The sequence below is a fragment of the Microdochium trichocladiopsis genome (assembly GCF_020744255.1).
Source record: "Microdochium trichocladiopsis strain MPI-CAGE-CH-0230 chromosome Unknown B0I36scaffold_4, whole genome shotgun sequence".
NCBI classification, from domain to species: Eukaryota; Fungi; Ascomycota; class Sordariomycetes; order Xylariales; family Microdochiaceae; genus Microdochium; species Microdochium trichocladiopsis.
Genome location: NW_025763547.1, coordinates 2,414,504 through 2,441,399, shown reverse-complemented (window position 1 = coordinate 2,441,399; position 26,896 = coordinate 2,414,504). Strand labels below are relative to the sequence as shown.

General features: G+C 56.2%; 7 protein-coding genes across 7 annotated transcripts; 5 read left to right on the top strand and 2 right to left on the bottom strand.

The window, feature by feature from the left end:
- Positions 1-1,579: 1,579 nt before the first annotated feature.
- B0I36DRAFT_321212 (uncharacterized protein) lies at positions 1,580-7,080 on the top strand. Its single transcript, XM_046153667.1, has 16 exons — positions 1,580-1,956; positions 2,033-2,635; positions 2,697-3,047; positions 3,100-3,234; positions 3,291-3,357; positions 3,438-4,498; positions 4,565-4,718; positions 4,772-5,104; positions 5,176-5,258; positions 5,310-5,444; positions 5,504-5,736; positions 5,795-5,918; positions 5,970-6,015; positions 6,088-6,238; positions 6,300-6,448; positions 6,539-7,080. Exons 1-16 carry the CDS (start codon positions 1,825-1,827, stop codon positions 6,820-6,822), a joined length of 4,041 nt encoding a protein of 1,346 aa, XP_046014160.1. The 5' UTR covers positions 1,580-1,824; the 3' UTR covers positions 6,823-7,080.
- Positions 7,046-9,265, bottom strand: B0I36DRAFT_107588 (WD40-repeat-containing domain protein). The gene has a single exon (XM_046147830.1). It carries the CDS (start codon positions 9,113-9,115, stop codon positions 7,268-7,270), a length of 1,848 nt encoding a protein of 615 aa, XP_046014159.1. The 5' UTR covers positions 9,116-9,265; the 3' UTR covers positions 7,046-7,267.
- Positions 9,266-9,464: 199 nt separating this feature from the next.
- On the top strand, positions 9,465-10,679 carry B0I36DRAFT_107579 (nucleophile aminohydrolase). Its single transcript, XM_046147829.1, has 4 exons — positions 9,465-9,493; positions 9,658-9,762; positions 9,819-9,976; positions 10,045-10,679. Coding segments are annotated over exons 2-4 (612 nt in total). The 5' UTR covers positions 9,465-9,493; positions 9,658-9,760; the 3' UTR covers positions 10,497-10,679.
- B0I36DRAFT_107572 (uncharacterized protein) lies at positions 10,597-11,294 on the bottom strand. Its single transcript, XM_046147828.1, has 2 exons — positions 10,880-11,294; positions 10,597-10,815 (listed from the first exon to the last, which is right to left on the bottom strand). The coding sequence occupies exons 1-2, from the start codon at positions 11,181-11,183 to the stop codon at positions 10,697-10,699; spliced, it is 423 nt and encodes a 140-aa protein (XP_046014157.1). The 5' UTR covers positions 11,184-11,294; the 3' UTR covers positions 10,597-10,696.
- Positions 11,295-12,603: 1,309 nt separating this feature from the next.
- On the top strand, positions 12,604-14,721 carry B0I36DRAFT_348396 (P-loop containing nucleoside triphosphate hydrolase protein; the record flags this gene model as incomplete). Its single annotated transcript, XM_046156687.1, has 2 exons — positions 12,604-12,800; positions 12,870-14,721. 2 exons carry the CDS (start codon positions 12,604-12,606, stop codon positions 14,719-14,721), a joined length of 2,049 nt encoding a protein of 682 aa, XP_046014156.1.
- A 1,947-nt stretch (positions 14,722-16,668) lies between these two features.
- On the top strand, positions 16,669-18,643 carry B0I36DRAFT_362004 (uncharacterized protein; the record flags this gene model as incomplete). The annotated part of the gene is made up of 2 exons (XM_046158580.1): positions 16,669-17,050; positions 17,118-18,643. The coding sequence occupies 2 exons, from the start codon at positions 16,669-16,671 to the stop codon at positions 18,641-18,643; spliced, it is 1,908 nt and encodes a 635-aa protein (XP_046014155.1).
- A 3,148-nt stretch (positions 18,644-21,791) lies between these two features.
- On the top strand, positions 21,792-26,362 carry B0I36DRAFT_362003 (ATP-binding cassette transporter protein YOR1-like protein; the record flags this gene model as incomplete). The annotated part of the gene is made up of 2 exons (XM_046158579.1): positions 21,792-23,959; positions 24,016-26,362. The coding sequence occupies 2 exons, from the start codon at positions 21,792-21,794 to the stop codon at positions 26,360-26,362; spliced, it is 4,515 nt and encodes a 1,504-aa protein (XP_046014154.1).
- Positions 26,363-26,896: the final 534 nt, after the last annotated feature.

Here is a 26,896-nt window from a genome sequence, read left to right as displayed (position 1 = left end):
TCGACGCTGGATGTCGAGAGGAGGGGTGTGGTGAGAAGTGGAGGGGTAGTTGTTGGTGACGGAGATTTGCTGGGGAAGCAGATCCCTGGGATGGCGCACAGAGGGGTAGGGAGGTTTGAGAGGGTGAGGAGAGGAGAGAAGGAGATGACGCAGGATCGAGCGAGCAGGTCAGAGTAGCCGGCCGTCTCGGGGCTTTGGGCAGAGAATGAGGATTGATGGCGGAGAGAAGCAGCCAGCCGCTGGTACCAAGTGGTGAGGCGAGGGCAGTTGTTGGCACTCTGAAGGGCCTGGCGGGGGGAGCGGCCGTGCGGGCGGTGAAGGGGGGAGAGCGACTGGCGGCGCAGGATTGGGGCCGCGGGAGGCAAGAAAAAAGTTGCAAGGCAGCGGACGAAAGCGCACTAGCTCTGGGCCTGACTAGCAACAAGGTCAGCCAGGCAGGCAGAGAGCACTCCACGCACACGCACGCCTCTCTCGCCTCTCACCAGTGGGCGGGCGCGTAGGCGAGGGGCCAGCCACGGCTTGCTGTAAGTGGTGAGCCGCCCTCGAGGACTCGCAGCAGTGAAGGGGGGAATTTGGTGGGGCTCCGCTCCGCTCGCCTGGGCGGCACCTGGCCAAGTGGGGGGGCGGGCATCCTAGTCGCGACTCGAGCGACAGATCCCCCGTCCAAAGCCAAAACATGTTGAAATTTCCGTTGGGCTCGCTGCATTTCACAGAGTTTTCGCCCTTGCGACTCGTCCGCCGGGCGCCCACCCGCCCGCCAGCCCTCTGGAGACATGCCAGGCTCGAGCCACTCCCTCCGGCCACGCCCGGCCTGACCACCACACGGCGACGTCGCTATGATAAGATCAGGCGCGTCGAGACGCGATCGGCAGTATTCCGTCTGCGCCTGGAGCATGCCAGAACAGCTCCCGAACGCCCGGCGAATCGTCACGCCCAATGCCTCTGCTCGCTCTTATCGCCCATGCAAGGCAGCGCACTGCTTCGAGGATAAGCAAGCCTCTTTTGCCTGGGGGTTACATCTCATCTGATGCCCTCGCCTTGGTGGATGGTGCAGACAGCATCAGCACTTGTGACGAGCTAGGCCCCGAACCTCCCCGATATATGTGCCCTTGTTAGCCTTCACATTGTAGCTTCTGGAGTGACGCACGTGAAGAGTATCCAACTCTCAACGATTAGCAAAGAATGTTTCCGTCAGCCGCGGGTGTTTGGCTGTGCAGGACCCCAGGTTTTCAGCTCTTTTACTTTTTCAGTCGTTGCTTGGTGGACCCATGCTTCCTGTAGCCGTGTATCATATCATCCTCAGCGTCTGTCTGGCTTGCAACCACAAAGCAACTCTCCTGTGCTTTACAGTCTTCGACACAGGCAGCCTCAGGCAGGCCACGATCATGATGCCTCCCATCCACGAGCTTGCCGGCTTAGATTCCGGAGACGCTCGTCAGTGCCCCATACAGCTCTGTGCCACAGACGTTCGACGGCTCTGGCTAGCCCCAGGAAGCCAAGGTGCCCCACGGCTTCAGAAAAGGTCGATGCTTATGTCATCTTGGAGAACTTGCCGGTGCGTCATCGTCCATCAGCCGCGCCTAGACAAATTCCCCATATGTTCGATACGCCGGCTCCCTTCGTCGTCTTCACGGCTGGAGATTGGTCGTGTGCAGCTGTACAATCCCGTCGTCGCACGCCACCACACTCGCTGTCCTCCTATTAGCTCTGATCGGCCAACGGATCCCGTGCCCGAACAATTGCCTCCGGATCTTGCACTACTCTCCTTTGCCGCACACAGAATGCACAATTGAAGGTGCTCGGATTGCAAGCTGCCAACCAGCTATGGACGACTCACAAGAATCGTCCGCGCCCCGATCATGGCGGCAGAGCGAGCGGCCGACCACTCTGTATAGGCTCAATTCGAACCCAAGCAGTTCGAGCATCTTTGAGGATGTCGAAATGGCGCAGGACGAGGTTTGTCCCCTTAGAACATCGCCATTCTCGAAATCACCTACTCATGCCGACCGCTAACGCCTTTTGCGCCCCGCAGCTCTTTTCCGGCCCGGTCGCGGAGAGTCTTCCGACAAGTCTCTCTGCATTCTCGCATCGCCGACAGCGCGCGGACTCGGCCGCGAGCTTTACGTACTACAATGTCGATGAGGACGAGGCGGACGAGGACGAAGCAGAATCAGTAATGGGATATGGACTCGATGGCGCGACACCCGATGTGGATGACATTCCTTTCGGCCTCGAAGCTGATTTTGACGATGAGCCGGTGGAGGAAGAAGAAGAAAGTTCTGGCGCAGAGCTCGAAAACGGCAATGGCCACACAGATTACGCGATGCGCAGGCGCTCGTCCACGTACTCACGCAGCTCGGTCCATGCGCGCCTCTTGCGAACGACGAGTGACGGAACGCACACCAGCAGCCGCGGTCATAGCAGGCTCAGCCAAAAGCTCCACATGGTTAACGAGGACCTGACGATTGTCATTGCCGGATTCCGCACCAGCTCCGTTGGATACGTTGCGTACATCTTTCTATGTGTTTCGACATTTGGCTTGGCGTACTTACTGCTTCGTTGGGTTCCTCGCTGGCTGGTTCGCATGATTGGCCAGCCGTCTCCGCTAGCAGAGAGTCAATGGGTTGTCCTCGAGGTAAGTCGCATGTTCGTGGTGAGATGGGATTAGTTAGCACAGGAGACTGACGTCAAGGCAGAATCAATGGGGAGAGATGAGCGTACTCGACATACACAAGCAGGCATATGACAGACCGTTGTCATCAGTGTTTGGCGCGCCGGAGAAGATGTTTGCGCAACTTTTGGAGGAGGATGCGGATCCGATCCTGTCGAGTCTGCGTATAATCAATTACCGCTACGTACGGTTTTTTTTTCACCCGCTGAAGGACAAGTTCGTCATCTGCAACGGCTGGAAGGATCCGACATGGACGGATGTCCGTCGTCTGCGCTCGGGAATAGACGACGAGGAGAAAGAGGCACGCGAGAGCGTTTTCGGGCGGAACTTGATTGACATTGAGCAAAAGTCAATACCTCAGCTTCTTGTTGATGAGGTGAGTTGCAGTGTTTGCATGTGAAGTAGCGCTTATACTGACACCATTTTAGGTATTGCACCCGTTCTATGTTTTCCAGATCGCCAGTCTGGTCCTCTGGTCCCTGGATGAATATTATTACTATGCTGTCTGCATTTTCGTCATGTCGGCGGGCAGTATCATTGCTACTCTGGTCGAGACTAGAGCTGTAAGGCCGAGCCGAATCTCCAAAGCTGATAGCAAATCGAACTGACTTTATCACAGACCATGCAGCGCTTGAAGGAGATATCACGATTCGAGTGTGATGTCAGAGTTCTTCGCGACGGATTCTGTAAGCTCTCCCGTTGCTTTTGGGTGCACTCTTGACACCTTGTGTCTTCCGCGAAGATTCCTTACCTAATCTGCCTGCAGGGGATAATATACCATCAAGCGACCTCGTCCCGGGTGATGTCTACGAAGTCTCGGATCCAAGCTTGGCCCAATTTCCCAGCGATAGTTTGCTACTGAGTGGCGATTGTATCGTGAACGAAAGTATGCTTACAGGAGAATCTGTCCCCGTTTCGAAGATCCCAGTCACCGATGAGATCCTACACAACATGAATCTATCCGCGTCGACGATCTCTGCGGAAACGGCTCGCCACTTCCTGTTCTGTGGGACAAAAATTATCCGTGCTCGTCGTCCGCAAGATGATGGGGACAATGAGGCTGTCGCGCTTGCGATGGTCACAAGAACTGGGTTCAACACCACAAAGGGCTCGTTGGTACGGTCAATGTTGTTCCCTAAGCCCTCAGGGTTCAAATTCTACCGGGACTCGTTCAGGTATATTGCGGTCATGGCGGGCGTGGCTCTCCTTGGTTTCGTCGTTTCCTTCGTAAACTTCCTCCGCCTTGGTCTCGCATGGCATCTCATCATCGTGAGAGCCTTGGACCTGATCACCATCGTTGTCCCTCCGGCTCTGCCAGCCACTCTCACCATTGGCACAAACTTTGCTCTGAGTCGACTCAAGAACAAGCAGATCTTCTGCATAAGTCCACAACGTGTCAATGTGGGTGGCAAATTGGATGTCATGTGCTTCGACAAGACGGGCACTTTGACCGAGGAAGGTCTCGATATTCTAGGAGTTCGTTTGGTTTCTCGAACGACCAAACGATTCGATGATGTGGTCAGCAAAGCTGCCGACATGGTACCGCACCACATGCTCGAGGGCTCAAATGACGACCAGCATGCCACAAGCAGGGCAGCTTTATTTACCATGGCTACCTGCCACTCTCTTCGCAGCGTCGACAACGAACTCGTCGGTGACCCACTCGACCTCAAAATGTTTGAGTTCACCAAGTGGTCGTTTCAAGAAGGAAGTGGTGGTGTCGACGTGGAAGACGAGGAACAGGGTGGCTTGTCTCCTTCCGTAGCCCGTCCGCCAGTGGCACCGCTTTATGATGTCGATGAATATGGTAATTCGCACGGCCGTAACGTAAGTGCTGGCTTGGCCTTGAAGCAGATATTTACTAGATGTTGGCAGTACTAATGCTTCTAACAGGCATCTACTGAGCTTGGCGTTCTGAAGTCATTCGAGTTCGTCTCACAACTTCGCAGAGCCAGCGTGATTGTACGCGTGTTCGGCCAACAAAGCGGGGATATCTTTGTCAAGGGCGCACCTGAGGCAATGAAAGACATTTGCCGCGCGGAATCATGTAAGTTGTCCAAGCCATTTTCAACGCATGCCTCCTTCCTAATAGTCCCGCAGTTCCCGATGATTACGACGAGCTGCTAGCGTACTACACCCACAAAGGTTACCGTGTGATTGCTTGTGCAACCAAGCACCTTAAGAAGCTATCATGGGTCAAGTGTCAGAAGATGAAGCGGCACGAAGCTGAGAGCGAGCTCGACTTTGTGGGCTTTATCATTTTTGAGAACAAGCTTAAGCCCACTACGGCTGGAGTTCTCAAGGAGCTGACGGAGTCCAATATTCGTTCAATCATGGTCACGGGCGACAACATCCTCACCGCCATCAGTGTAGCTCGGAACTGCAGCCTGATGGACAAAGATGCACACTGCTTCGTTCCACGCTTCCTGGAGGGTATGTATGCGCTTGATCTAAGGGATATATGAGCCATGAGCCAGGCACGGCATACTAATGTTCCATGTTAGGCGACTTAACGAACCCAAATTCGGTGCTACAGTGGGAGAGCATTGATGACTCTGCCTTCCAGTTGGACAACCGAACCCTTCTTGTAAGTATTGAAGACAAAGCCCGGCCGCTCAGGTGCTAATCGTGCTTCCAGCCACTGCCCGTGCCAAACGATAGAGATGCGTCCCTTCCGAATACGATAACAAACCTCAGCAATTACACTCTTGCAGTAACGGGTGACGTGTTTCGCTGGATCGTAGACTACGCTCCTAACGATGTACTGCAACGGGTATGTGATCAGATGGTGGATTGATCGAACCTGGCCCGGAGCTTACTGACAGGAAATAGATGCTCATCCGGGGCAGCGTCTTTGCTAGAATGTCGCCAGACGAGAAGCATGAGCTGGTCGAGAAGCTTCAAAGTATCGACTATTGCTGTGGCTTCTGCGGAGACGGCGCCAACGATTGTGGTGCATTGAAAGCTGCTGATGTCGGTATCTCACTGTCGGAAGCCGAAGCTTCAGTCGCCGCGCCCTTTACATCTCGTGTCTTCGATATTCGATGCGTTCCTGACGTAATTCGGTACGTTGCTGCACATGATGCCCATGCTCTGATATATTGAGTGCTGATAACAGTATAGTGAGGGCCGCGCTGCGCTGGTGACAAGCTTCAGTTGCTTCCGTTATATGAGCTTGTACTCTGCCATCCAATTCACCTCTGTCAGCTTCCTCTATGCCTCTGCATCGAACTTGGGAGACTTCCAGGTATGCTTACTTTGCAAGGGTTTTTGCATTCGCATCATGCTGACCATATAGTTCCTGTTCATCGACGTACTTCTGATTCTGCCTATTGCGATTTTCAGTAAGTCGACTCGGCCTTGAGCCTTATTGTGTTCTTTGTCCTCCGAAACTCCCTGCTAACTGTGCCTCGCAGTGGGCTGGTCTGGACCGTATCCCGTGCTTAGCAAAAAACGACCAACTGCCAACCTCGTATCACGGAAAGTCCTCACTCCTCTTTTGGGGCAGGTCGCCATCTGTATAGTCGTTCAAGCTGCAGCGTGGCTTCTTGTTCGCGAACAACCTTGGTGAGAACCCCAGATAATGCAGGCGCGCCCAGGACTTGTAGGACTGATAAGAGAATTATAGGTATATTCCACCGCGCGTAAAGCATGAGAAATCCAACATTAAGAACTCAGAGAACACTGCATTGTTCTTGACGTCGTGCTTCGAGTACATCCTTATTGGGGTGGTCCTCAGTGCCGGGCGACCATTCCGGCAGCCGATGTACCAGAACTGTAAGTAATCCCTTTCATTCACACTGATACCCACTTCTGCCGATTCTTCTACACCCTACCTCTCAGGACGTTGAGCTGACGCAGTAGCAGGGCCCTTCATGGCCACCATAGCCGCCGCGCTCGGCATATCCGTTTATCTCGTCGTAACACCCAGCCACTATGTTGCCAAGGTCATGCAGTTCACACCAATCTCGGGGTCGTTCAAGGCTACCATACTCGGCCTTGGCGCTGCATATCTGTTCCTTGCGTGGTTCGGCGAGCAATATGTGTTCCAAAGCCTCGCGAGGTTCGTGGGCTGGATGAAGCTCACGATCAGCGGAAAGCCAAAGACGAGAAAGCAGTACAAGGTCATTGCGGAGAAGATGAGGACATGATAGCTGGCAATGCGCAGCCGAGCCTATTGGAGGGTGGCATCAAAGTATGGGAGGGTCAAGTGGTGCTTGCCAAATGCTTCAGAACGTGGTGTTATTGGCAGTTGTGGTATAGTCCGAGGGCTGCAAAGGCACAAGAACCGCATATAGCCAAACTAGGTCGCTCACATCTTTCATGGGCTGGAACCTCTAAATAGAAGACAATATATATACATAGATATACTTGGATTTCAAATACATTTTCAGCATCCGGGAGCCAAAGGCGAGAGGTCGACATCATGTTGGGGCAGCTATCGCCATTTACCAACAATGCAAAAGTAGATATGTACAAGGTATATTTACGTGTGGCAACATCAGGCTTGAAGTCAAGCCCGGCCATATCAATGCCAATGCCATGCTATGCTATGTTCTTTTTGGGGTCTTGAACTACAAGGGGATCGGACAAATTCTACTGCCTGGGCAGCACGTCGTCAACATCAGACTCCCCATCCTCTCCCTCGTCCCCGGGAGCCTCTGGTCGGCGGGGGATCTCGAACACGACGGCGCCGTTTTTGCCGTTCTTGATCTTTTTCCAGTTTCCGAGACGGTGCTCCTTGCCGACGGCCACGACGACGCAGAGTCCGTCCTTGCCACGCTTGCCGCGCTCGAAGAGGGATATGTCATTGACCACGCCTTTGAGGGACCAGGATGGTGTTGACGACGAGGATGACGGTTTGGATGCTTTGCTGCTGCTGCCAGCCACATCTTCTTCGCCGTCATCGCTGTTGTCGTCGTCGTCGACACCGTTGTGATTGTGCGTGCCGTTGACCGAACCCTTGGGTGATCCTCCGCCGAGAACGCCGACAGGCTCGATCTTCTTCTTGTCCTCGCTGAGTTGCCAAACGCGGACCTGGCCGTCCCAGCTCCCGCTCAGGATGACGTCCGAGTACGGCAATGTGCGCAGCGCGGTGATCCACCGAGGCTGCGGCGGGGGGACTACTTTCTTCGGATCGGGGTTCTTCTCGGCCGACGCCTGCGTTGGTGCCAACGGCGGGTCGAGCCCGTGCGCCAGTGGCAGGACGTGCAGCGGCTTCTTTTTCTGTGTGCTCCAGAGCGCTATCGAGCCGTTGTCGCTGCCCGTGACGAAAAGCTCCTCGTCGATCATCGACACCCGGTCCATGCTGCCCTCGTGGGCGAGAGAGCGAGGGTCGACGTCGGGCTTGTTCTTCCTGTCGATCGCGCCACCGCGGAAGACGAGCTGCGTCTCCTCGACGACCTTCCATAAGCGGGCGGTGCGGTCGCGCGAGCCGACGCTGAGACAACGCTCCTGTGCAAGTGAGTCGATATCCACAACGTGGTCTTGGTGGCCGAACAGGGTTTCGATGTAGGCGAGCTCGTCCAAGCTCCAGACCTTGACGGTCCGATCCTTGGACGCCGAGTACAGCTGATTGGTGCCGCGCCGGAAGGCGAGTCCTGTGACAGCATCTCTGTGGTGTGTGAAGACTCTGAGAGGTCTCAGTGTCTTGGCGTCGTGCACAATGAGACGCTTGTCCGCGCCGGCCGTGACAACAAACTTGCCGTCCTGCGAAGCCACGACGGACAGAATGTCGCCGGTGTGTCCCTTGTAGTCCTTGTCCTTGGCCTTGTTGGTCTGGCCCCTCGTCATGGCGAGCTTTTCTGGCTTGCGCTTGGGGGGCGCGTCGGGCTTCTTTGGCTTCTTCTTTGTGGTCTGCGGCCATTGCTTGTGAGGCAGGTCCTGCAGCTTCCATTTTATGAGAGTTCGGTCTTTCGAGACGGTGTAAGCGTGCGGCGCGCACGTCGCGACGGAGGTTGTGGTGTGTGTGTTGGCTCGGAAGAGACTGTGGGAGGCCTGTTCAAAGGCTAGGCGGTGGGCAAGCTGCCGGTAGACCTTGCCCTTTGACTCTGCGACGTCTTCTTGCAGGCGCTCGGCGATGATGTCGCGGTCAATGTCGGCAGCGTCGAAGCCTGCCTCGTCCACCTCCTGCCTTACGTTCTCGAGATAACGCTCGGCAAGTCTCAGGCGTTTCTCGGCGGCTGTCTCGCCCTCGTTTTCGGAGTCTGAGCCAGGGCCGTCGCCCATGACCTGGTCGTTGTCTACGGGGCCATCGTCGCTATCGTCGTCGCTGCCGGAGATGGATTCGTCGTCTCGCTCGGCTTGCCTGCGCGATGGTGCAGAGACTTTGGGCTGACCACCGCGTGGCGCTCTGCTGGGCGCCGCCTTCTTCTTGGGGTTCTCAGCACCGGGAGCCCTCTTCCTCTTCTTCTGGGCACCCGGGACTGTGAAGAAAGACGACATGGCCGGGCTGCTGGGGGGCACCGCGGTCCGAGTTGGTCAGACGAGGTTCTCCTTTGCAGCACGTTTGTTCGGAGTGCCGCTGCCTGTCCAGGTCTCGTTGTGCAGCTGGCTGGAGATGCAGTGCAGTGCAGTGTCTGGACTCGTGATGCTAGCCTGCAGTATGGCATCGCTATCTTGAAAAAAAAGTTCGAGCCTGGCGGATAAGCCTGGCGCTCCGTGCAGGGGTCTCCATTCAGACCCACTGTAATTGATGCGGCAGTGGGGTGCTCTCAACTGCAGGCACGGCTGCATTTCCAAGGCGGCGCTGACACTCCCAGGCAAGCTGCGCCACAGCACTCTACCGCTGGAACAAGTGTGGCTGGCTCAGCAGCCTCGAAAGTAAGAGTGGCTGAAGCTCCGACCTCCGATGCTGTCACCGCAGGCTGTAGCTTGCCTGCGCGTCTGCCCGCTGTGAGGTTGCTGGCTGGAAAGCAGCTCCCCCCCCCATGGCCGAGCCTAGCGAACCTCATCACCACTGACCATTGACGACTCCCACGCTTCAGGACAACATCTCTGTATTCGCTAGCCGTGATTATTTATCCGTCTTCGGCTTGATCGCAGCGACATCAGTCTGCATACCAGGAACGATAGAGCCTCAAGCCCATCATGTGTGCAGCCAGCTCTCCACGAACCCCTCACTCAGCACTGCTAATGCATCTTCTAGGGAGGTTCTCTTGGGTATCACGGGCAAGGACTTTACCTTGATTGCCGCCTCGAAGGCTGCCATGCGCGGCGCCACCATCCTCAAAGCCTCTGATGACAAGACACGGTCGCTAAACAAGCACACACTGCTGGCCTTCTCTGGAGAGGCCGGCGACACCAGTCAGTGACATTCATGATACGGCCTCCACTCAAACAGGACACCAAGCTCACCACCTGCCAATATCTAGTCCAATTCACAGAATACATCCAGGCGAACGCCCAGCTCTACTCGATGCGCAACGAGACCGATCTCTCCCCAACAGCACTGGCACACTTTGTCCGCGGCGAGCTCGCCACAAGTTTACGTTCTCGCAAGCCGTACAACGTCAACCTGCTGCTAGGCGGCGTCGATCCCATTACTCACAAGCCCAGCCTGTTCTGGATCGACTACCTCGCGTCCTTGGCGCCTGTACCGTATGCTGCCCACGGCTACGCGCAGTACTACTGCCTGTCTATCCTCGACAAGCACCACCACCCAGATATCACGCTCGTGCAGGGCATGAAGCTGCTCGAGCTTTGCACAGACGAGCTCAAGCGGAGAATGCCTGTAGACTTCAAGGGCATGACGGTCAAGGCGATCACCAAGGACGGCGTACGGGAGATAGAGTTCAACGACGACAAGATCGTAAAGAGTGCGTGAGCATGTGGTAGTTGAACAATGGATGGCTGGAAAAGCAGAGCCACAATCAGCATCATCGTGTTTTGAGGTGTGCTTAGGGGGCTTAGATCAACGAAATGCCACTTCCCTTCGCATGATGATTGAACGTGCATTTTGCTGTGCTGTTTGCGAACACGTGCATGATCTTCGGCTCGCCGCAAGGACTACGCAGTCAAGAAGAATTACAAGCTCCGGTAAACGATGACAGCCAAGGTGTGGCTCGTGGTGCAGGTTTTGGAGACCTCGTTTGATATGGCCGCACAACGGTGGTACAGGTTGCCCAAGCTGTCTAACGACCAGACTTCGTCGGCCAAACAATATTGAGTTCATGCGTTCGAACAATAACATTTACCTATGGAACTTACCAGAATAGCCAAGGAATCCCATGAGATAGGTTTCGGCTTGCTGAACATCACAGTCCTCTGGTCTGGCAAGCACGCTGCAAAGCACCACCAGTCTGTCCACTGAGAAGTACCATTGACACTCTCCGGCACCTGGAACATGGTGGGAATATGAAAGTCGAGCGATGACGTTGCTCAACTCCACGTGTTGATGAATAAGCCACCCGTCTTGTCTGGACACTCGGGTCGGGCACCGCGAGCAGAGAATGCTCGCGGATGTTTGTTCGAGAAAGATAACTGTGCACCCGAAGACCCACAAGTAGACCATGCTGTGAGAGCCTCAGAAGATTTCATTGGGCGCTGAACATATCGTTCCGAAAAGTTCTAGGGCACTCCGAGTTTTCGACAGAACGCTAGAACAGTCTGCCGTACTAGGCTCGCTCTTAGGCGAAAGGCAAACTGTGGGAGCGACTGACGCGACGTCTAGCCATCCGCCAATAGTCTCGCTGGCTCGAGACAGAACGTGTGCCAGCCATTGCGCCAAAAATGACATGAGGATGCGGTTACGACACAGTCAGGTGGCAAAAAGAGGTGAAAGAGTCAGCTGTGCCACACACACCCACGCGGGGGCCGTGTCTAGCGCGGGACCAGGCCCCCGTGCCTCCCCGTCAGGCCAAGGGGACCCTTCCCTTCTCTCCATCCTGGGTGTGATCGGATCCGGGGAGCGATCTGCCTGTGACTGGCTTGTGCTGTATTTCTTCCCTGTTCCACCAGGCCAGCCAGGCCTACCGAGCTGTTGGCAGCCAGTCTGTGCATGGGTTGCAAAGCAAATAGGGGTCGAAGGACGTATCGAGCCTCTCTCCTACTCCAATAGCTTGAGTCTGCAGACCCCTCCGTAGTCTTGCATCTCCTTGTGGAAGACGACGTAGCCTGGTAGCTGGGGAAAGTGCCTCGGGGAAAGGAAAGAAAGAAAAAAAACCTGAACACAACTTGGGCGTGACGCAGAACCTGGGCTGGCAAGGCGCAGACACGTCGCGCCGCCCGCGCAAGGGGAGCGATAGGCGGTAAGACGGTTCGAGAACGAGATGGTACATGACGGGGTACCTCTGGCCTGACTCTTATCGCCCGCACGCCCAGCTGCTGCAAAATGTGGTGGCGTCGCTCACCCAGGAGGCGAGGATTGTGGGTGTACCCGCTGATGTATCCCGGCCCCCAGCACGCTAGGCCCCATCGATTTTTCCCTGGGGGGCGAGACTGCCTGCTTCCTGCCCAAACATGGCCATGCCCACCCACGGTGGTGGCTGCCACTGCCTGGCAATTTTTTTCGCCGGCGCTCCACCCTCTCGCTTTAAAACCACTGCCTCCTCCCCTCCCCCTTATCATTCCTCTGCCCAACACACAAACTCTCTGCATTTTCCCCACCACAGGGTCTTCGTTTTGTTCCTTTTGAAAAGTTGTCTTTCTTTTCTAGAGGATCTCGGAGACGGCACATCCACAACTACACGTCTGCGTGCACCCTTCCACGCGCTACATAATAGTCTTGCCGAGAAGAGCGCGAACGTTTCGCCCTTTTCCCTCAAGCCATCTGTCATTTTCCATCTCCTTCGGTGACGGAAGCATCACACAACCAGTCCGCTCTTTTGTTTCTCTGAGAACTTGAGACCGGTCTCTCCACCAATATACAAACAACACCCCGACACCAATACTTCGACTTTACAACCTTGTCAGCATCCACTCACCTCGCAATCATGGCTGATCAGATCAACATGGGAGGTCTTAACCTCAACGACCAGCACCCTCCGGCTGGAGGCCGCTCCTACATTCCCCCTCACATGCGTAACAAGATGGGAGGCGGACCTGCTATGCCTGGTCCTGCTGCCGGTGGCCCTCCTCCGGGTGGTGCTCCCCCTATGAACGCCGGCATCAACAACAGCGCCTGGGCTGGGTAAGTCTCATCATGCTCCTGTCTATGTGCACATCTACCGAATCGCGTGCTAACTGGTGTCATTTACAGCAACGGCGGCAACTTCGAAGGACGCCCAGCCCCCGCCGGTAACTGGTCCAACGGCCCCGATGCCTCTGGTCCTGGCTTCAATGGTCCTCCCCGCGGCGGCGGCAACTTCAACCGTGGCGGCGGTGGTGGTCATTTTGACCGCAACTCATACGGCGGCGGCTCTGGTGGCGGCGGCACAGCTAGAGGCTCTGGCGACGGTCAGTGGCGCGACGGAAAGCACATCCCCGGTCCCGCCAACCCGCGTGTTGAGCGTGAGCTTTACGGTACCCCCGATGATCCTTCCAAGCAGCACACCGGTATCAACTTCGAGAAGTACGACGACATCCCAGTCGAGGCTTCCGGACACGATGTCCCCGAGCCCGTGCTCACGTTCACCAACCCTCCTTTGGATGACCACCTTATCCAGAATATCGGGCTCTCCCGCTACAAGATTCCCACTCCTGTCCAGAAGTACTCGATTCCCATTGTCATGGGCGGCCGCGATCTGATGGCTTGTGCCCAGACCGGTTCCGGAAAGACTGGTGGTTTCCTTTTCCCTATTCTGTCCCAGGCCTTCCAAACTGGTCCTTCTGCTGTTCCCCCCCAGGCTGGCGGTGGTGGCTACGGCCGCCAGCGCAAGGCCTACCCCACTTCTCTCATTCTCGCCCCGACTCGTGAGCTGGTCTCGCAGATTTACGACGAGTCTCGCAAGTTTGCCTACCGCTCTTGGGTTCGCCCTTGCGTCGTCTACGGTGGTGCCGACATTGGCTCCCAGCTCCGCCAGATTGAGCGTGGTTGCGATTTGCTCGTTGCCACCCCCGGTCGTCTTGTCGATCTGATTGAGCGTGGCCGCATTTCGCTCCAGAACATCAAGTACCTCGTTCTTGACGAGGCTGATCGCATGCTTGACATGGGTTTCGAGCCCCAGATTCGCCGTATCGTCGAGGGCGAGGACATGCCCAACGTCCAGAACCGTCAGACTCTCATGTTCTCCGCGACCTTCCCCCGCGACATTCAGATGCTCGCTCGCGACTTCCTGAAGGACTACATCTTCCTGTCCGTCGGTCGTGTTGGTTCGACTTCTGAGAACATCACTCAGAAGGTTGAGTACGTCGAGGACATTGACAAGCGCTCCGTTCTCCTGGATATCCTCCACACCCACGCTGGTGGTCTCACCTTGATCTTCGTCGAGACGAAGCGCATGGCAGACTCCTTGTCCGACTTCCTCATCAACCAGAACTTCCCGGCCACATCCATCCACGGCGACCGCACTCAGCGCGAGCGTGAGCGTGCCCTGGAGATGTTCCGCAACGGTCGTTGCCCCATTCTGGTCGCCACAGCTGTTGCTGCTCGTGGTTTGGATATCCCCAACGTCACACACGTCGTCAACTACGATCTGCCGACCGACATCGACGACTACGTTCACCGCATTGGTCGTACCGGCCGTGCTGGTAACACTGGTCACTCGACCGCCTTCTTCAACCGTGGCAACCGTGGTGTTGTCCGTGAGCTCCTTGACCTCCTCAAGGAGGCCAACCAGGAGGTTCCTGCTTTCCTCGAGACCATTGCCCGCGAGAGCTCCTTCGGTGGCGGTGGCCGTGGTGGTCGTGGTGGCGGCGGCCGTGGCCGCGGTGCTGGTGCCAACCGCGACTTCCGTAAGGTCGGCGGTGGCGGCTTCGGAGGTCCTGGCGGCGGCGGCGGTTTCAACGGCGGTGCTCCCCAGGGAGGCGGCTTTGGCGGCGGCTACGGCGGTGCTCCCCCGAGTGGTGGCTACGGCGGCGGCTACGGCGGTGGTGGTGGCGGTGGCGGCGGCGGCTACGGCGGCGGCAGCTACGGCAACCCCAGCGGTGCCGGCCAGGCCTCCTGGTGGTAGATGGCATCCTCCTGCCATCCCACGGGGACATGGACTGCATGATTCCTTGCGGCATGCCATGCAGCCCCATACATCCGCCGGATGTATCATCATTGAGCAGACGTCAATGCTTTTCCCTTTTTTCTCCATTGCATTTTACGCTCATCATCTCCTGGCACGCGATTTTGGCATTTCGACATTTTCCGAACCTCTCCGCAGCGGCAGACACGACATCCAGCCTTCACCCAGAATCGACAGGTTCGAGTTCTACGACGATAGAGCTCTGGCACGATAGACGGCATTGTGTCTTTTGTTTCAGCTGCGCATCTCCCAAACTTGATACCCAATAGAAGTAAACGGGGGATTATAGATGCGAGCGGCTGCCTGAGACGCGCGGAGGTCAGAAAAGACGGTACCTCGACTGGCAGATACTTCCCGGAGACTTTTATCTACAGAAAAGTTGGTGGTCTTGTCCACACTCACTGAACGACTTTTACGACGATCACGGTCTCTGTTTCGATGTACTCGATTTTGCCCCCTCGGGAGGGGTCTCGGAATGTTTTCACTGTTTTGATAGACCACGGCGATGCGTTTTCCAACCGTTCAGCTGCAGGTTGATTGATGACAAGCACCATAGACAAAAGCGGATATCTCGATTCTCATTCAGGCATGGCGTTCTTCTGACGGGCTGTCAGCGGGAACAAAGCCTGGAAACGGAGGATCAACGAGCATAGAAATGGTATTTTCACATGGGTGCCCATTTGGTGGTTGACAATACTGTGTCGCCATCAGCACTCTCAGGGCTTTAGAGGGCTTGCCTTGGAAGGCTTACCCCCCTCTCAGAAGGAGAGCATTGGCAGTGTCATTTCTGCCCCATGCTCACTCTCGGGCAACAATTATGCCTGGCACTCATAGCAAATATTGACGCATGAGTGGACATTTTCCACTTAAGTGCGCAAGTCTCAGAAGTCCTCAGTGGACGAATTGAGATCTCCCGAACAAAAATAAAGTTAATCATTTTGCAACACATGTTCTGTTCTCCATTCGTTGTGCCATGCTCGTCAACTGAAAATCCTTGGGTCTAATCTGTAGCATCAAAGAGATGGCTTTTTCCGTTTTATCGTCAGTTGCTTGCTGATGAGCATGACTTTGAGCAAGCAGGCTTGGAGTATTGTATCCTAGGGTCAACGAAAGGTTTTGCATTTGATGCACCGACATAGTATACAGAGACATGTCTGACTCGCCTGCCTGCCTGCGAAAGAGGAAGAAGGCCTCAGACGACTGATGCGCATTGACCGATAGACACGTTATGTTGCAGTTGGTGGTGGTGGTGGTGGCCCAACTGGGGTCTCTGGCTGATCCATGGGGAGGGCCTGCCGGGTAAGCGCGGCTGCAGCACCTCAGCTGCGATTGCAGCCCCTGTGGAGCACGCACCTGGGCTGCTGCAAGGGACGGCTCTCGAGGCGCGGCAGCCTTGGACGCGAGCGTTGAACGAGGGCTCATGATGTGGTGCCAGTGGCTCGCGACTAATTGGCATTGATCCCGCCGAGCCGCGCAACCTTGGAAATCCTGCCTGCTGGAGCCATCACCCAACCCTCCAGCCGACACACTTTGCAGCAATCCCACGGCACCCATCTCCTCCTGGAGTTATTCCGTGCCATCGCCACAACATCTAGGGAGCGACCATCGCCATTTCAATTGCAGCAGTCGTCACTTGAGCATCAGCAAGTGCGAAAGTCTACTGGCACACAGTTGGGCTGTCCCTGCCGTGTCGCAGCGCCACACAACATCTTTCATCCTAACACACAGCCTGTCCCTTGCCAGCCTCGACGTCTCAGGCGGCTCAGCAGCAGCTGCCTCTCTTTCAAAATGACTGCGTCTCCCGAGCCAGCCCGCTCGTCACCGGCGCCATCCTCCCCGGAAGCCGCGCGGGCGTCGCCAGAACACAACTACGAGAACAGCGTCGTCATGGAGCCGGAAACCACGCAGCGCGGCAAGCGCAAATCGAGAGGCGCGGCCGGCGCGAATGACGGCTCGTTCTCCGGAAGTGCGCCGGGCAAGATCAGGCACCTCAAGAAGGAGGACGGCGAGCCGCTCTGGAGACGAGACATCCAGTACGACTTCCTCAAGGCCGTCTTCGACGACGAGCGGCCAGTCTTCACCAACAACTACGAGGGTGACAAGTCGACCAAGCAGAACTTTGCCGACCTCTACATTGACACGATGGCGCGGAGCAGCAAGACCAGCAAGGTCCTTCGCGACAAACTGCTTAGTGATCGAGAAGCCGCGAAGAGCATGGCCATGGTCTGCTTGCTTGTCAACGTCGGTCGGATGAACACAACGCTCAACTGTATGTCCCCCCTGCCCGGATGGTGGTGTTTCGTCATCGTCGCTGACTTTTGTTATTATCGCGACAGTCTTCCCAGAAATGCGAGCCCAACTGCGAACCTACCACGCGATTCCGTCGTTGCAGGCGCGCCAAGATGCCTCGGCTTACAAGCAGCTTCAGGATGCGCCTCGTCTCAAGTCCATCCTCAAGGGTGCTGCCGAAGACCGGATCGAGCCTAACGACCTCAGCGAGTTCAAGGAAATTGATCCGCCTCGCACGAACCCGGTCAACCTCATCTTTCTCCTCTGTAACCAGGCGGCGCATGTTGCCGAGCTCCATTTCCCTCCCGGTTTCGAGTTCCACGATCTCATCATGAAGACCAAATACACCAGCCAGTCCCGCGCGAATGCCTTCCTCTGGGTGGTGTGGTTCTACCTTGAGTCTGACTTCACCGAGGAAGGCTGTGAGGAGAACCCGTTCGGAGCAGGCGTCGACTATGGCACCGACGTGGCGAACCAGGGCATCCCGCGTCTCGAGGAGATGACCGAGGAGCAGGAGAAGCAAGAGAACATTGACCCTCAAGAAGAGGTTGATTTCGGCCACGAGAAGCAAGCCCACCGAGCCCGGATCATTGCAGCCGACCAAGCATATATGGCTGAGCACCAGTCAAAGCGAGGAGCCAGGGCCAAGAACTCTGCAGACGACAGCCTCAGTGCCGCGATCCTCCCGCGGATCCGGCCTCCGAAGCACGAGTCAGACATGGATAGTCTCCGCTCGCCCACTCCGCCCCGAGGTCTTGGCCGACTGAGCGGTTTGGGCGGACGCCGAGGCGGTGCATCGCTCAAGTACCAGGTCTTTGAGGGCTCCTCGCCAGCTCCCCATCATGGTGGCGACGGCATCATGCCACGCAAGCCGAGACCGCCGACGGCGCACCAGCTAGCCGTTGAGAGAAACCGGAACCAGCGCGTCGAGCACATTCTCGATCGTGGCCTGAGACGAGAGTACCACAAGGCGCGCAAGGCTCGACGCCAAGAAGGCGTGTTTATCCGAGCGCGGAAGCGCCTGGAGAGCATGGACGATCCCTTCCTGGACAGCGACCAGGAGGAATACCGCCTGCACCATGCCCTCCGTGGCGACTTCCGAGACAAGGGCTTCGGTGGTCTCTGTCCGCTCCGGACAGAAGACGACGACTTTGGCGAGGAGTTCAGCACATATGCCGCCTCGTTGCGAAGAGTGAACCGCCGGTTTGCCCGCTGGGCTTCCCAGGGGAAGCAAGGTGTTGTGCAGCCGGCCAAGAAGCACAACGAGCATGAGCACAGCCAAGGCGGTGGCGGCAAGCACGATGGTCGGGACGCCGGCCAGCACGGCGCCAAGGATAATGGCACCGAGAATGGCAAGACCAGGCTCAACGGCAACAGCAAGGACAGTGGCGACGTGGCGATGGAGGATGCGGACGATCTCGACGACATGGACAAGGAACTACTTGGGCTTGCCAGCGGCGCCGAGGATGAGGACGAGGAGCTCGAGGATGATGAGGACGGTGACCAGTTTGAAGAGTCCCAGATGCTACCTCACCATGACCCTCCCGAGTACGACTCGGACGCGACGGTGTAGTGGTAGTTGTACTCTCGCAACAAGACCTGCTGTTGCCCATCCTCATCACTGCACAGGGGGGCTGATGGATAACGCGAGGCGTTCAAAACTACCGGCAATGCATGCGGGACATGGAACACGAACATCGTCTTCCAAATTTTTTTCGTTGTTCTTGTTCTTTCATTTCATCTTATTGTACTAGGGACTTTTTTTTGCTGCAAGGCGTTAGGGAGAAAAAGCCGAACACGTAGACAGAAGGTCACTCTTGAAGTGGTTGCTCCTCTTGAGTCAACCCATCAGGTTCTAGTGGGTCGGTGCGGAAGAATTCCATAGATGGAGGCAGAACCGGAAATTCATTTCTTAACAACACATAAGCGCTGGATGTTATCTTTCCGGGGGAGTTTTGCGTTGATTATGGGAAGCCTTTTTGGGGGGGTTTCTCTCGTGTTAATGGTACTATTGAAGCAGCACATGTTCGGCAAGTATTCGAACAGCGGATGGGCAGAGCCATAATGGTGAGTAATCTGATATGGGTTATACAAGGGAAGGTCTCTTGTCTTGCATTGCACAGACAGACGAGGAGGAGCAGTCAACCTGCCTCGTGCACATTAATTATATGGTTAGACTTTAAGACCGCATAAAGGGGCCTTATGCTTTGCCTTAATTTATTTTATCTTTTTCTTTCTTTATGGGAGTTAACCCTTTTGCCCCGCGAGAAGAACAAGGGGCCGTGTCAGATTATTAGATAATTTCCACTCTGTGAGCATAGTTTGGTGACTTTGGGGTTTAATCAAGGTTTCGTTCCCCTTGGCCAGAGGGGTTTGTGGTTGACCCAAGGTTTGTAAGCTTGAGGCGAGTTTTCTTCATGGCAAGGGGGGTTGCAGACTTGTCCCCTGTTGTGTGAAGGACGTGCGTATGTAGCTTTAGGGGTGAAATGAGATGAGGAGCTGATTGCTTGATGAGGCCTAGCTATGGTTCGCTGGGGGTTGAATTTGTCACATTTGGGGGTGCACCGTCAGCCGGTTGACGTACGTAGGCTGCCCAAGCGGGCTAGGAGTGCGAAGCGGAGCGGAAAAAGGACTAGGGGTGGGTGTGGAGAGGAGCAGTTCGGAGTTCGGCGCCGGAGTTGTGTGTGTCGAAATCCGGTTCGTTGGTTGTTGGGTTGCGGGGAAATTGAATGATTCACTTGGACTCTGGGGATGGGGGGGGGGGGGGGGGGAGGGAGACCAAGAAGATGACTGCATGCGTTGCCGGACTGGTCATGCATGTTGCATTTGGCCCCGGTGGTGACAACATTGGCGGCTTCTGACCTTGGGAGTGACTCCCACAACTGCCCAGCAGGCTGCCATTGCCACAAGGAGTCAGGACAAGAGACTACTTGGTGGACGTGCCTTGAGGAAGGCAGTCACAAAGGGCACCTTGACGGGCGCTGGCTGGGATTGGCATCGGTGCTACATAGAGAGAGTTTCGGGACAGGTGGAGGGAGCAGCTGGGAATGACTCCTCGTTTGCGCCATGTGTGTGAGGTGTACGCGTCCTGGCGGGCCTTTGTCTGGCGTGGTGTGTGCTGTGAGACCTGTGCGCACGGAGATAACCGTCCCAAGGGGTTACTGGACTCTCTGCACTGTTGCCACGCTGCCGCCGGGCTACCACGGTACAATCAAGAGTGAGTGGCGTGTGGTAGCTATTATCAACTAACTAGAGCCACGACGGCAGGCCAAGCTTTTCTGTGCGGAGCCGCGGAGAGATTCCCCGGGCGTCGGGGGGCGTCCGCTGTTGCGGCTGTGGCCTGTCGCCCACAGAGTTGTTCCACCAGCGCCGTTGCGGTGTCGTGCAGCAGGCTGCGGCCGGCCACATGTCTGTCCGCGGCGGGCCCGGGATGCGGCTGCCAGTGCTCTTGGGCGGCTCGACGTTGAGAGAGAAACATGCGAGGAGGACATGCACTTCGTCGTATCAAAGTCTTTGAATCGCCAGAAGAAAAAAATGTGGGCGCGAGGTCCAAAGAGGAAGGCGCACATTGGTTAACTCCGGGCCTACAGCCGGTGTTCCCCTCAATGTCAAGTACGTGCCTCACTGCCTAAGGTTTTTAACTTAAAGTAGACAAGTCTGAGTTGAGTGAGCGGGCGGTCCCAGCAATTGCCATCCTTGGCCCTGCTCAGTCACCAACACACTTGACCATCCAAAGTGGTGGGTGGGTGTCGTGCAGCAGACGAGCCCGAAGGCGGCCTCGGATCAGGCTGGCCGGCCTCGGGCTCGTCTAAACCCCGGCCGTGGTTTCTGTTTTTCTGTTGTGCATGTCGGCCATGACAGGGGCAGCATAACATGACTAGGCCGAGAGTCACGGCATCATCACCGCCGTCCTGCCTCACCACCACTTGCTTGCCTGCCAGCATCGTAGATTAGCTAAGGCCAGGCCACCACTGGCCGACGTCTGCTCCCCCAGGCCGACATGCAGGGCGGGACAAGCATTGACATGACCCCCCGGCTGCTGCTCTTGTTCCTCTTTCCCATCATCGTGAACCAGGCTTCTTCTCCGCTGGACCCAGAGCCCGGCCGCTTAACCTAGACCCGCGCCGCCTGCCCCCACTCCGTCTCGTTTTTCGGCTCGGATCCCCCGTCGGCGGCCCTGTCGTTCTGCCTGCCTGCCTGCCTGGTTCTCGCTCTGCACTTCCGCGATTGCTAATCATTTCCTTCCGGGACCCTGCTCGGTCGACTCTTCCCCCCCAGCTTCGAATTATCCGTGGCCCGTTCCGCTGGCTCTCTGGTCTTGCATATCTCCTCGCCGCGCATTCCCGCCCTCGCTTTCAAGACTTGGACACACACACACACACACACGCACCCACGCGGACCACCTGCAACATCTGATCTGATAAAAGGAGCCAAGCCCACTTGCGTGCTTGTGACGTCTTCCACATCGCGCTCCGGGGCAACGGTTAAGCCTCCACCTATCAGCCACCTCCTGCGTAGATCCTGGCCGCACGTCTTGGCATACGAGCATAACTTATCAACAGCTCAGATAAACATCCTTACACTTACACCTGAGCAAGACATCGAACAAGACCTCTCTTGTCACGTTCTGCTTGGACATCGGGTCCTGCTTCAGCTTGGGTCATCCGCCGGCTCTCGGCCCCTAATACTAGGCTGGGCATCCGCCCACCCCCAGCTTCGCCATGGCCCACGACAAGAGCGATGAGCAGCCCGCTGCCTCGCTCGCCGACCCCATCACACAGGTCAATGCCCCAGTATCTCCAGAACCTGCATCCCCAGCACCGGGCTCGCCTTCTTCCTCAGCTTCAGACCAGGTCGATGACGACAGCATCGATCAGGATGCCGAAGCTCGCAAGCGTGCCGAGCCCGTAGAGAAACAAGCAGCTCGCGAGGAGATGTTCCGGACCCAGAGCTACGCAACCGACACCAGCGCCCTCACCCGCACAACCACCCGCCAGCTCAACGTCCACCCGGGCTCAGACAAGCCATGGTACAAGACGCCAAACCCCTTGCGCTGGGGCAAGGTGCCTCCGATCCCCGACGAGCGTCAGGTCAGCAGGGAGTACACGGCCGGCTTCTGGAGCAAGTTGACTTTCCAGTGGATGGCACCAATCATGAACGTGGGCTACAAGCGGCCTCTCACACAGGATGACCTGTGGACAGTCAATCCGGACCGCAAGGCAGAGCTCATGACCGAGCGCACCCGCAAAGCCTTTGAGAAGCATGTCGCCGCCGGCGACAAGTACCCTCTCCTCTGGGCTCTCCACGAGTCGTTCTTCTGGGAGTTTTGGTTCGGTGGTTTGTGCCAGCTCGTCTCGTCCATCTTCCAGGTCGTCTCGCCCTTCACGTTGCGATTTCTCATTCAGTTCGCCACCCAGGCTTGGAATGCAGCTCAGACGGGTTCGCCTCCGCCTGCCATTGGTCCTGGCATCGGTCTTGCCTTTGGTGTCACCCTCATGCAGATCTGTCAGAGTCTCGGTATCAACCACTTCATCTACCACGGCATGATGATTGGTGGTCAGGTGCGTGCTGTACTCATCAGCATGGTCTTTGAGAAGTCCATGGTCATCTCGGGCCGAGCCAGGGCCGGTGGCAAGGCGCTCACGGAAGCAGAAAGCGCCGAGGACAAGGACGAAAAGGGCAAGAGCACAACTGCTCCCGCGAGCAAAGCATCCAAAGGCAAGGCTGAGACGGGCAAGAAGGGCGTGATCGGGGAAGGCCAAGGCTGGGGTAATGGCCGCGTGGTCAACCTGATGAGCGTGGATACGTATCGTGTCGACCAGGCCTCGGCCCTCTTCCACATGATCTGGACGTCTCCTATTCAGTGCATCATCACTCTCGCTCTTCTGCTTGTCAACTTGTCGTATAGCGCGCTTGCCGGTTTCGCCCTGCTCGTGCTCGGTGTTCCCGCTCTGACACAGGCCATCAAGAGCCTGTTCCGCCGCCGAGCACGGATCAACAAAATCACGGATCAGCGTGTTGGCCTCACACAGGAGATTCTGCAGTCTGTCAGATTCGTCAAGTATTTCGGCTGGGAGACCGCGTTCATGGAGCGCCTGAACACGATCCGCAACAGCGAGATCCGGGCGATTCAGGTCCTTCTCGCCATTCGAAACGCCATCAACGCCGTGTCCATGTCTCTGCCCATCTACGCGTCCATGTTGACTTTCGTCACATACTCGAAGACTAACAACGCTCTTGCCCCCGCTCAAGTCTTTTCATCTCTAGCCTTGTTTAACGGACTTCGTATGCCACTCAACCTGCTTCCCCTGGTTATTGGCCAGGTGACAGATGCCTGGCAATCCATTCAGCGTATCCAGGAATTCCTCCTCGCCGAGGAACTAGGAGATGTTGCAGTTCACGACCCCGGGAACTCTCATGCCGTCGAGCTCAATAACGCCAGCTTCACCTGGGAACGAGCCACGACTCAGGACCCCACAGCTTCACCGGTGCCTGTTGGCAGTGATAAAAATGCTGCGGCGGCAGGCAAAGGGCCCAAGGCCGGGAAGGCTGCTAACAACGCCAAACCGTTGAAGGGGCCCAGCACGGCAGACGAAAGCGATACTGCTAGCACGCTGGTGGAAGAGCGCGAGCCCTTCAAGATTCAGGACCTGAACCTTGCCGTTGGACGCAAGGAGTTGATTGCGGTGATTGGCAGCGTCGGCAGTGGAAAGACCTCGCTTCTTGCCGCACTCGCAGGTGACATGCGCAAGACTGAGGGAGAGATTGTCTTGGGAGCGTCTCGGGCCTTTTGCCCCCAATACGCCTGGATTCAGAACGCCACACTTCGGGAGAACATCCTTTTCGGAAAGGACATGGATCGGGCATGGTACAAAGAAGTCATCAAGGCGTAAGTGTCCATCATTGCTTTCTCCATTTAACCATTTCACTAACATGGATCTGCAGCTGCGCTTTGCAACAAGATCTCGACATGCTCCCCAATGGGGATGCTACCGAGATCGGCGAAAGAGGCATCACCATTTCTGGTGGCCAGAAGCAACGCCTGAACATTGCCCGAGCCATCTACTTCGATGCCGATATTGTCCTCATGGACGACCCGCTCAGTGCTGTGGATGCCCATGTTGGGCGTCACATCTTTGACAACGCTATTCTGGGACTGCTCAAGGACAAGTGTCGCATTCTCGCGACACACCAGCTTTGGGTTCTGAATCGCGTCGACAGGATCGTCTGGATGGAGGGCGGCAAGATCCAGGCCGTGGATACCTTTGACAACCTTAGGGCAAACCATGCTGGCTTCCGACAGCTCATGGAATCGACTGCTGTCGAGAAGGAGGAGGAGAAAGAGGATGCTGCCGTGGAGAAACCCCAGAGTGACGACAAGCCCAAGGCCAAGAAGAAGCGCACCCCTGGCCTTATGCAGGCCGAGGAACGTGCAGTCGCAAGTGTTCCATGGTCGACTTACAGAGCCTATGTCCGGGCGTCTGGTACTCTGCTCAACGCTCCCATGACCCTCCTGGTCCTCATTCTCTCCCAAGGCGCCAACATTGTCACAAGTCTGTGGCTCTCATACTGGACCTCGAACAAGTTTGGGTTCGAGGAAAACATTTACATTGCAGGCTACGTCGCGCTCGGCACGATCCAGTGCTTACTGATGTTCTGCTTCTCAATCTACCTCACCATGCTTGGCACAAGAGCGAGCAGGACACTTCTCGGCAAGGCTGTGCAAAGGACGCTGCGGGCACCAATGTCGTTCTTCGATACCACACCACTTGGGCGTATCACGAACCGCTTCTCGAGGGACGTTGATGTCATGGACAACAACCTGACGGATGCCATGCGCATGTACTTCTTTACGCTGGCCATGATCATTTCCGTCTTTGCACTCATCATCGCCTTCTTCCACTGGTTCACTGTGGCGCTAGTTCCCTTGGTGATCATCTTCCTTCTGGCTTCATCCTACTACCGGTCCTCCGCTCGCGAAGTGAAGCGCTTCGAGTCCGTCCTTAGATCCGTTGTCTTTGCCAAGTTTGCCGAGGGTCTCAATGGAGTTGCCTCTATTCGAGCGTACGGTCTGAAGGACAAGTTTGTGGATGATCTTCGGGTCGCCATTGACGAGATGAACGCTGCATACTACTTGACATTCAGCAACCAACGCTGGCTGTCGATGCGCCTCGATCTGATTGGTAACCTTCTTGTCTTCACCACGGCGATTCTTGTCGTAAACTCGAGATTCAGCGTCGATCCTTCTATCGGTGGTCTGGTGCTGAGTTACATCTTGGCCATTGTGCAGATGATCCAATTCACGGTGCGGCAGCTGGCTGAAGTCGAGAACGGCATGAACGCTGTCGAGCGCATCCTCTACTATGGCAATTCGCTGGAGGAGGAGGCACCTGAGCACACTGTCGAGGTCCGGCCCTCGTGGCCCGAGAAGGGTGAGATTGTCTTTGACAATGTCGAAATGCGGTACCGAGCTGGACTCCCCCTGGTCCTGCAGGGCTTGACGATGCACATCAAGGGCGGCGAGCGCATTGGTATCGTTGGTCGCACGGGTGCTGGCAAGAGCTCCATCATGTCGACATTGTTTCGACTGGTTGAGATCTCGGGAGGCCACATCACCATCGACGGACTCGACATCTCCACTCTTGGTCTCCACGACCTGCGATCCCGCCTGGCCATTATCCCGCAGGACCCTACGCTATTCCGCGGCACTGTTCGCAGCAACCTCGATCCGTTCAACGAGCACACAGACCTCGCGCTGTGGTCAGCCCTCCGCCAGTCCGACTTAGTCCCCGCGGACGCCAACATCGACGACAAGGACCCATCCAGGATTCACCTGGACAGCCAAGTCGAGGAAGACGGGCTCAACTTCTCCCTTGGCCAGCGACAAATGATGGCTCTGGCTCGCGCGCTCGTGCGTGGAAGCCAGATCATCATCTGCGACGAGGCGACCTCATCAGTGGACATGGAGACGGATGAAAAGATCCAGGCCACCATGGCGACTGGATTCCGAGGCAAGACACTGCTGTGCATCGCCCACCGGCTCCGCACGATCATCGGGTACGACCGGATCTGCGTGATGGACGCCGGGCAGATTGCCGAAATGGACGAGCCAATCAACCTGTGGAAGCAGGGCGGCATATTCAGGAGCATGTGCGACCGCAGCGGGATCCGGGCGGAAGACATTATGAACGCGTCCGCTGCTTTGGCCGTCGGTGCTGGTGACGCTGCCATGACCAGTGGTGCGGTTGTGGACGAGGAGAAACAAGCTCTCGAGATCTCTGAGAAGCAGTAGAGGATGGGGGGGGGGGGGGGGGCAGTTCGTCAGACTCGGTTGGTCCGGCGGCGGTAGCATCCATTCATGATCATTTTAGCCTTTGATTACGCACATCATATTGTCACATTTAATCATCTAGCTTACCTCTCGAAGAGGGCACCAAAAGAAATCAAAAACGGGGGAATATATACACAGATCATCTACTGATTGCGATTTTTTTTCCAAACAAAAAGTACATACAGGACATTGCATGAACATAGCGGAATTCTTGGCCAAGCAAAAAGTTGGAGTTCACCAATCTGCGTTTTACTTGCTACATTGTCTTTTTTATCGCATGTTATGTCTGGGGAAATTCCACATGTCAATCGCATCACCTGGCGCTGCAGCCGGCCCTTTCAGGTAGAAGAATGTGGCCCAGTCAGGTTATCAAAGGCATTTTATTCCAATTAAAAAAAAATCCAAGTGAAGTAGAATAAAGAAATCTACAATACAAGGAGAGGGAGAGGAATAGTACAAGGGCGGGGGGTTCAGAGTTCATCTCTAGAAATCAGG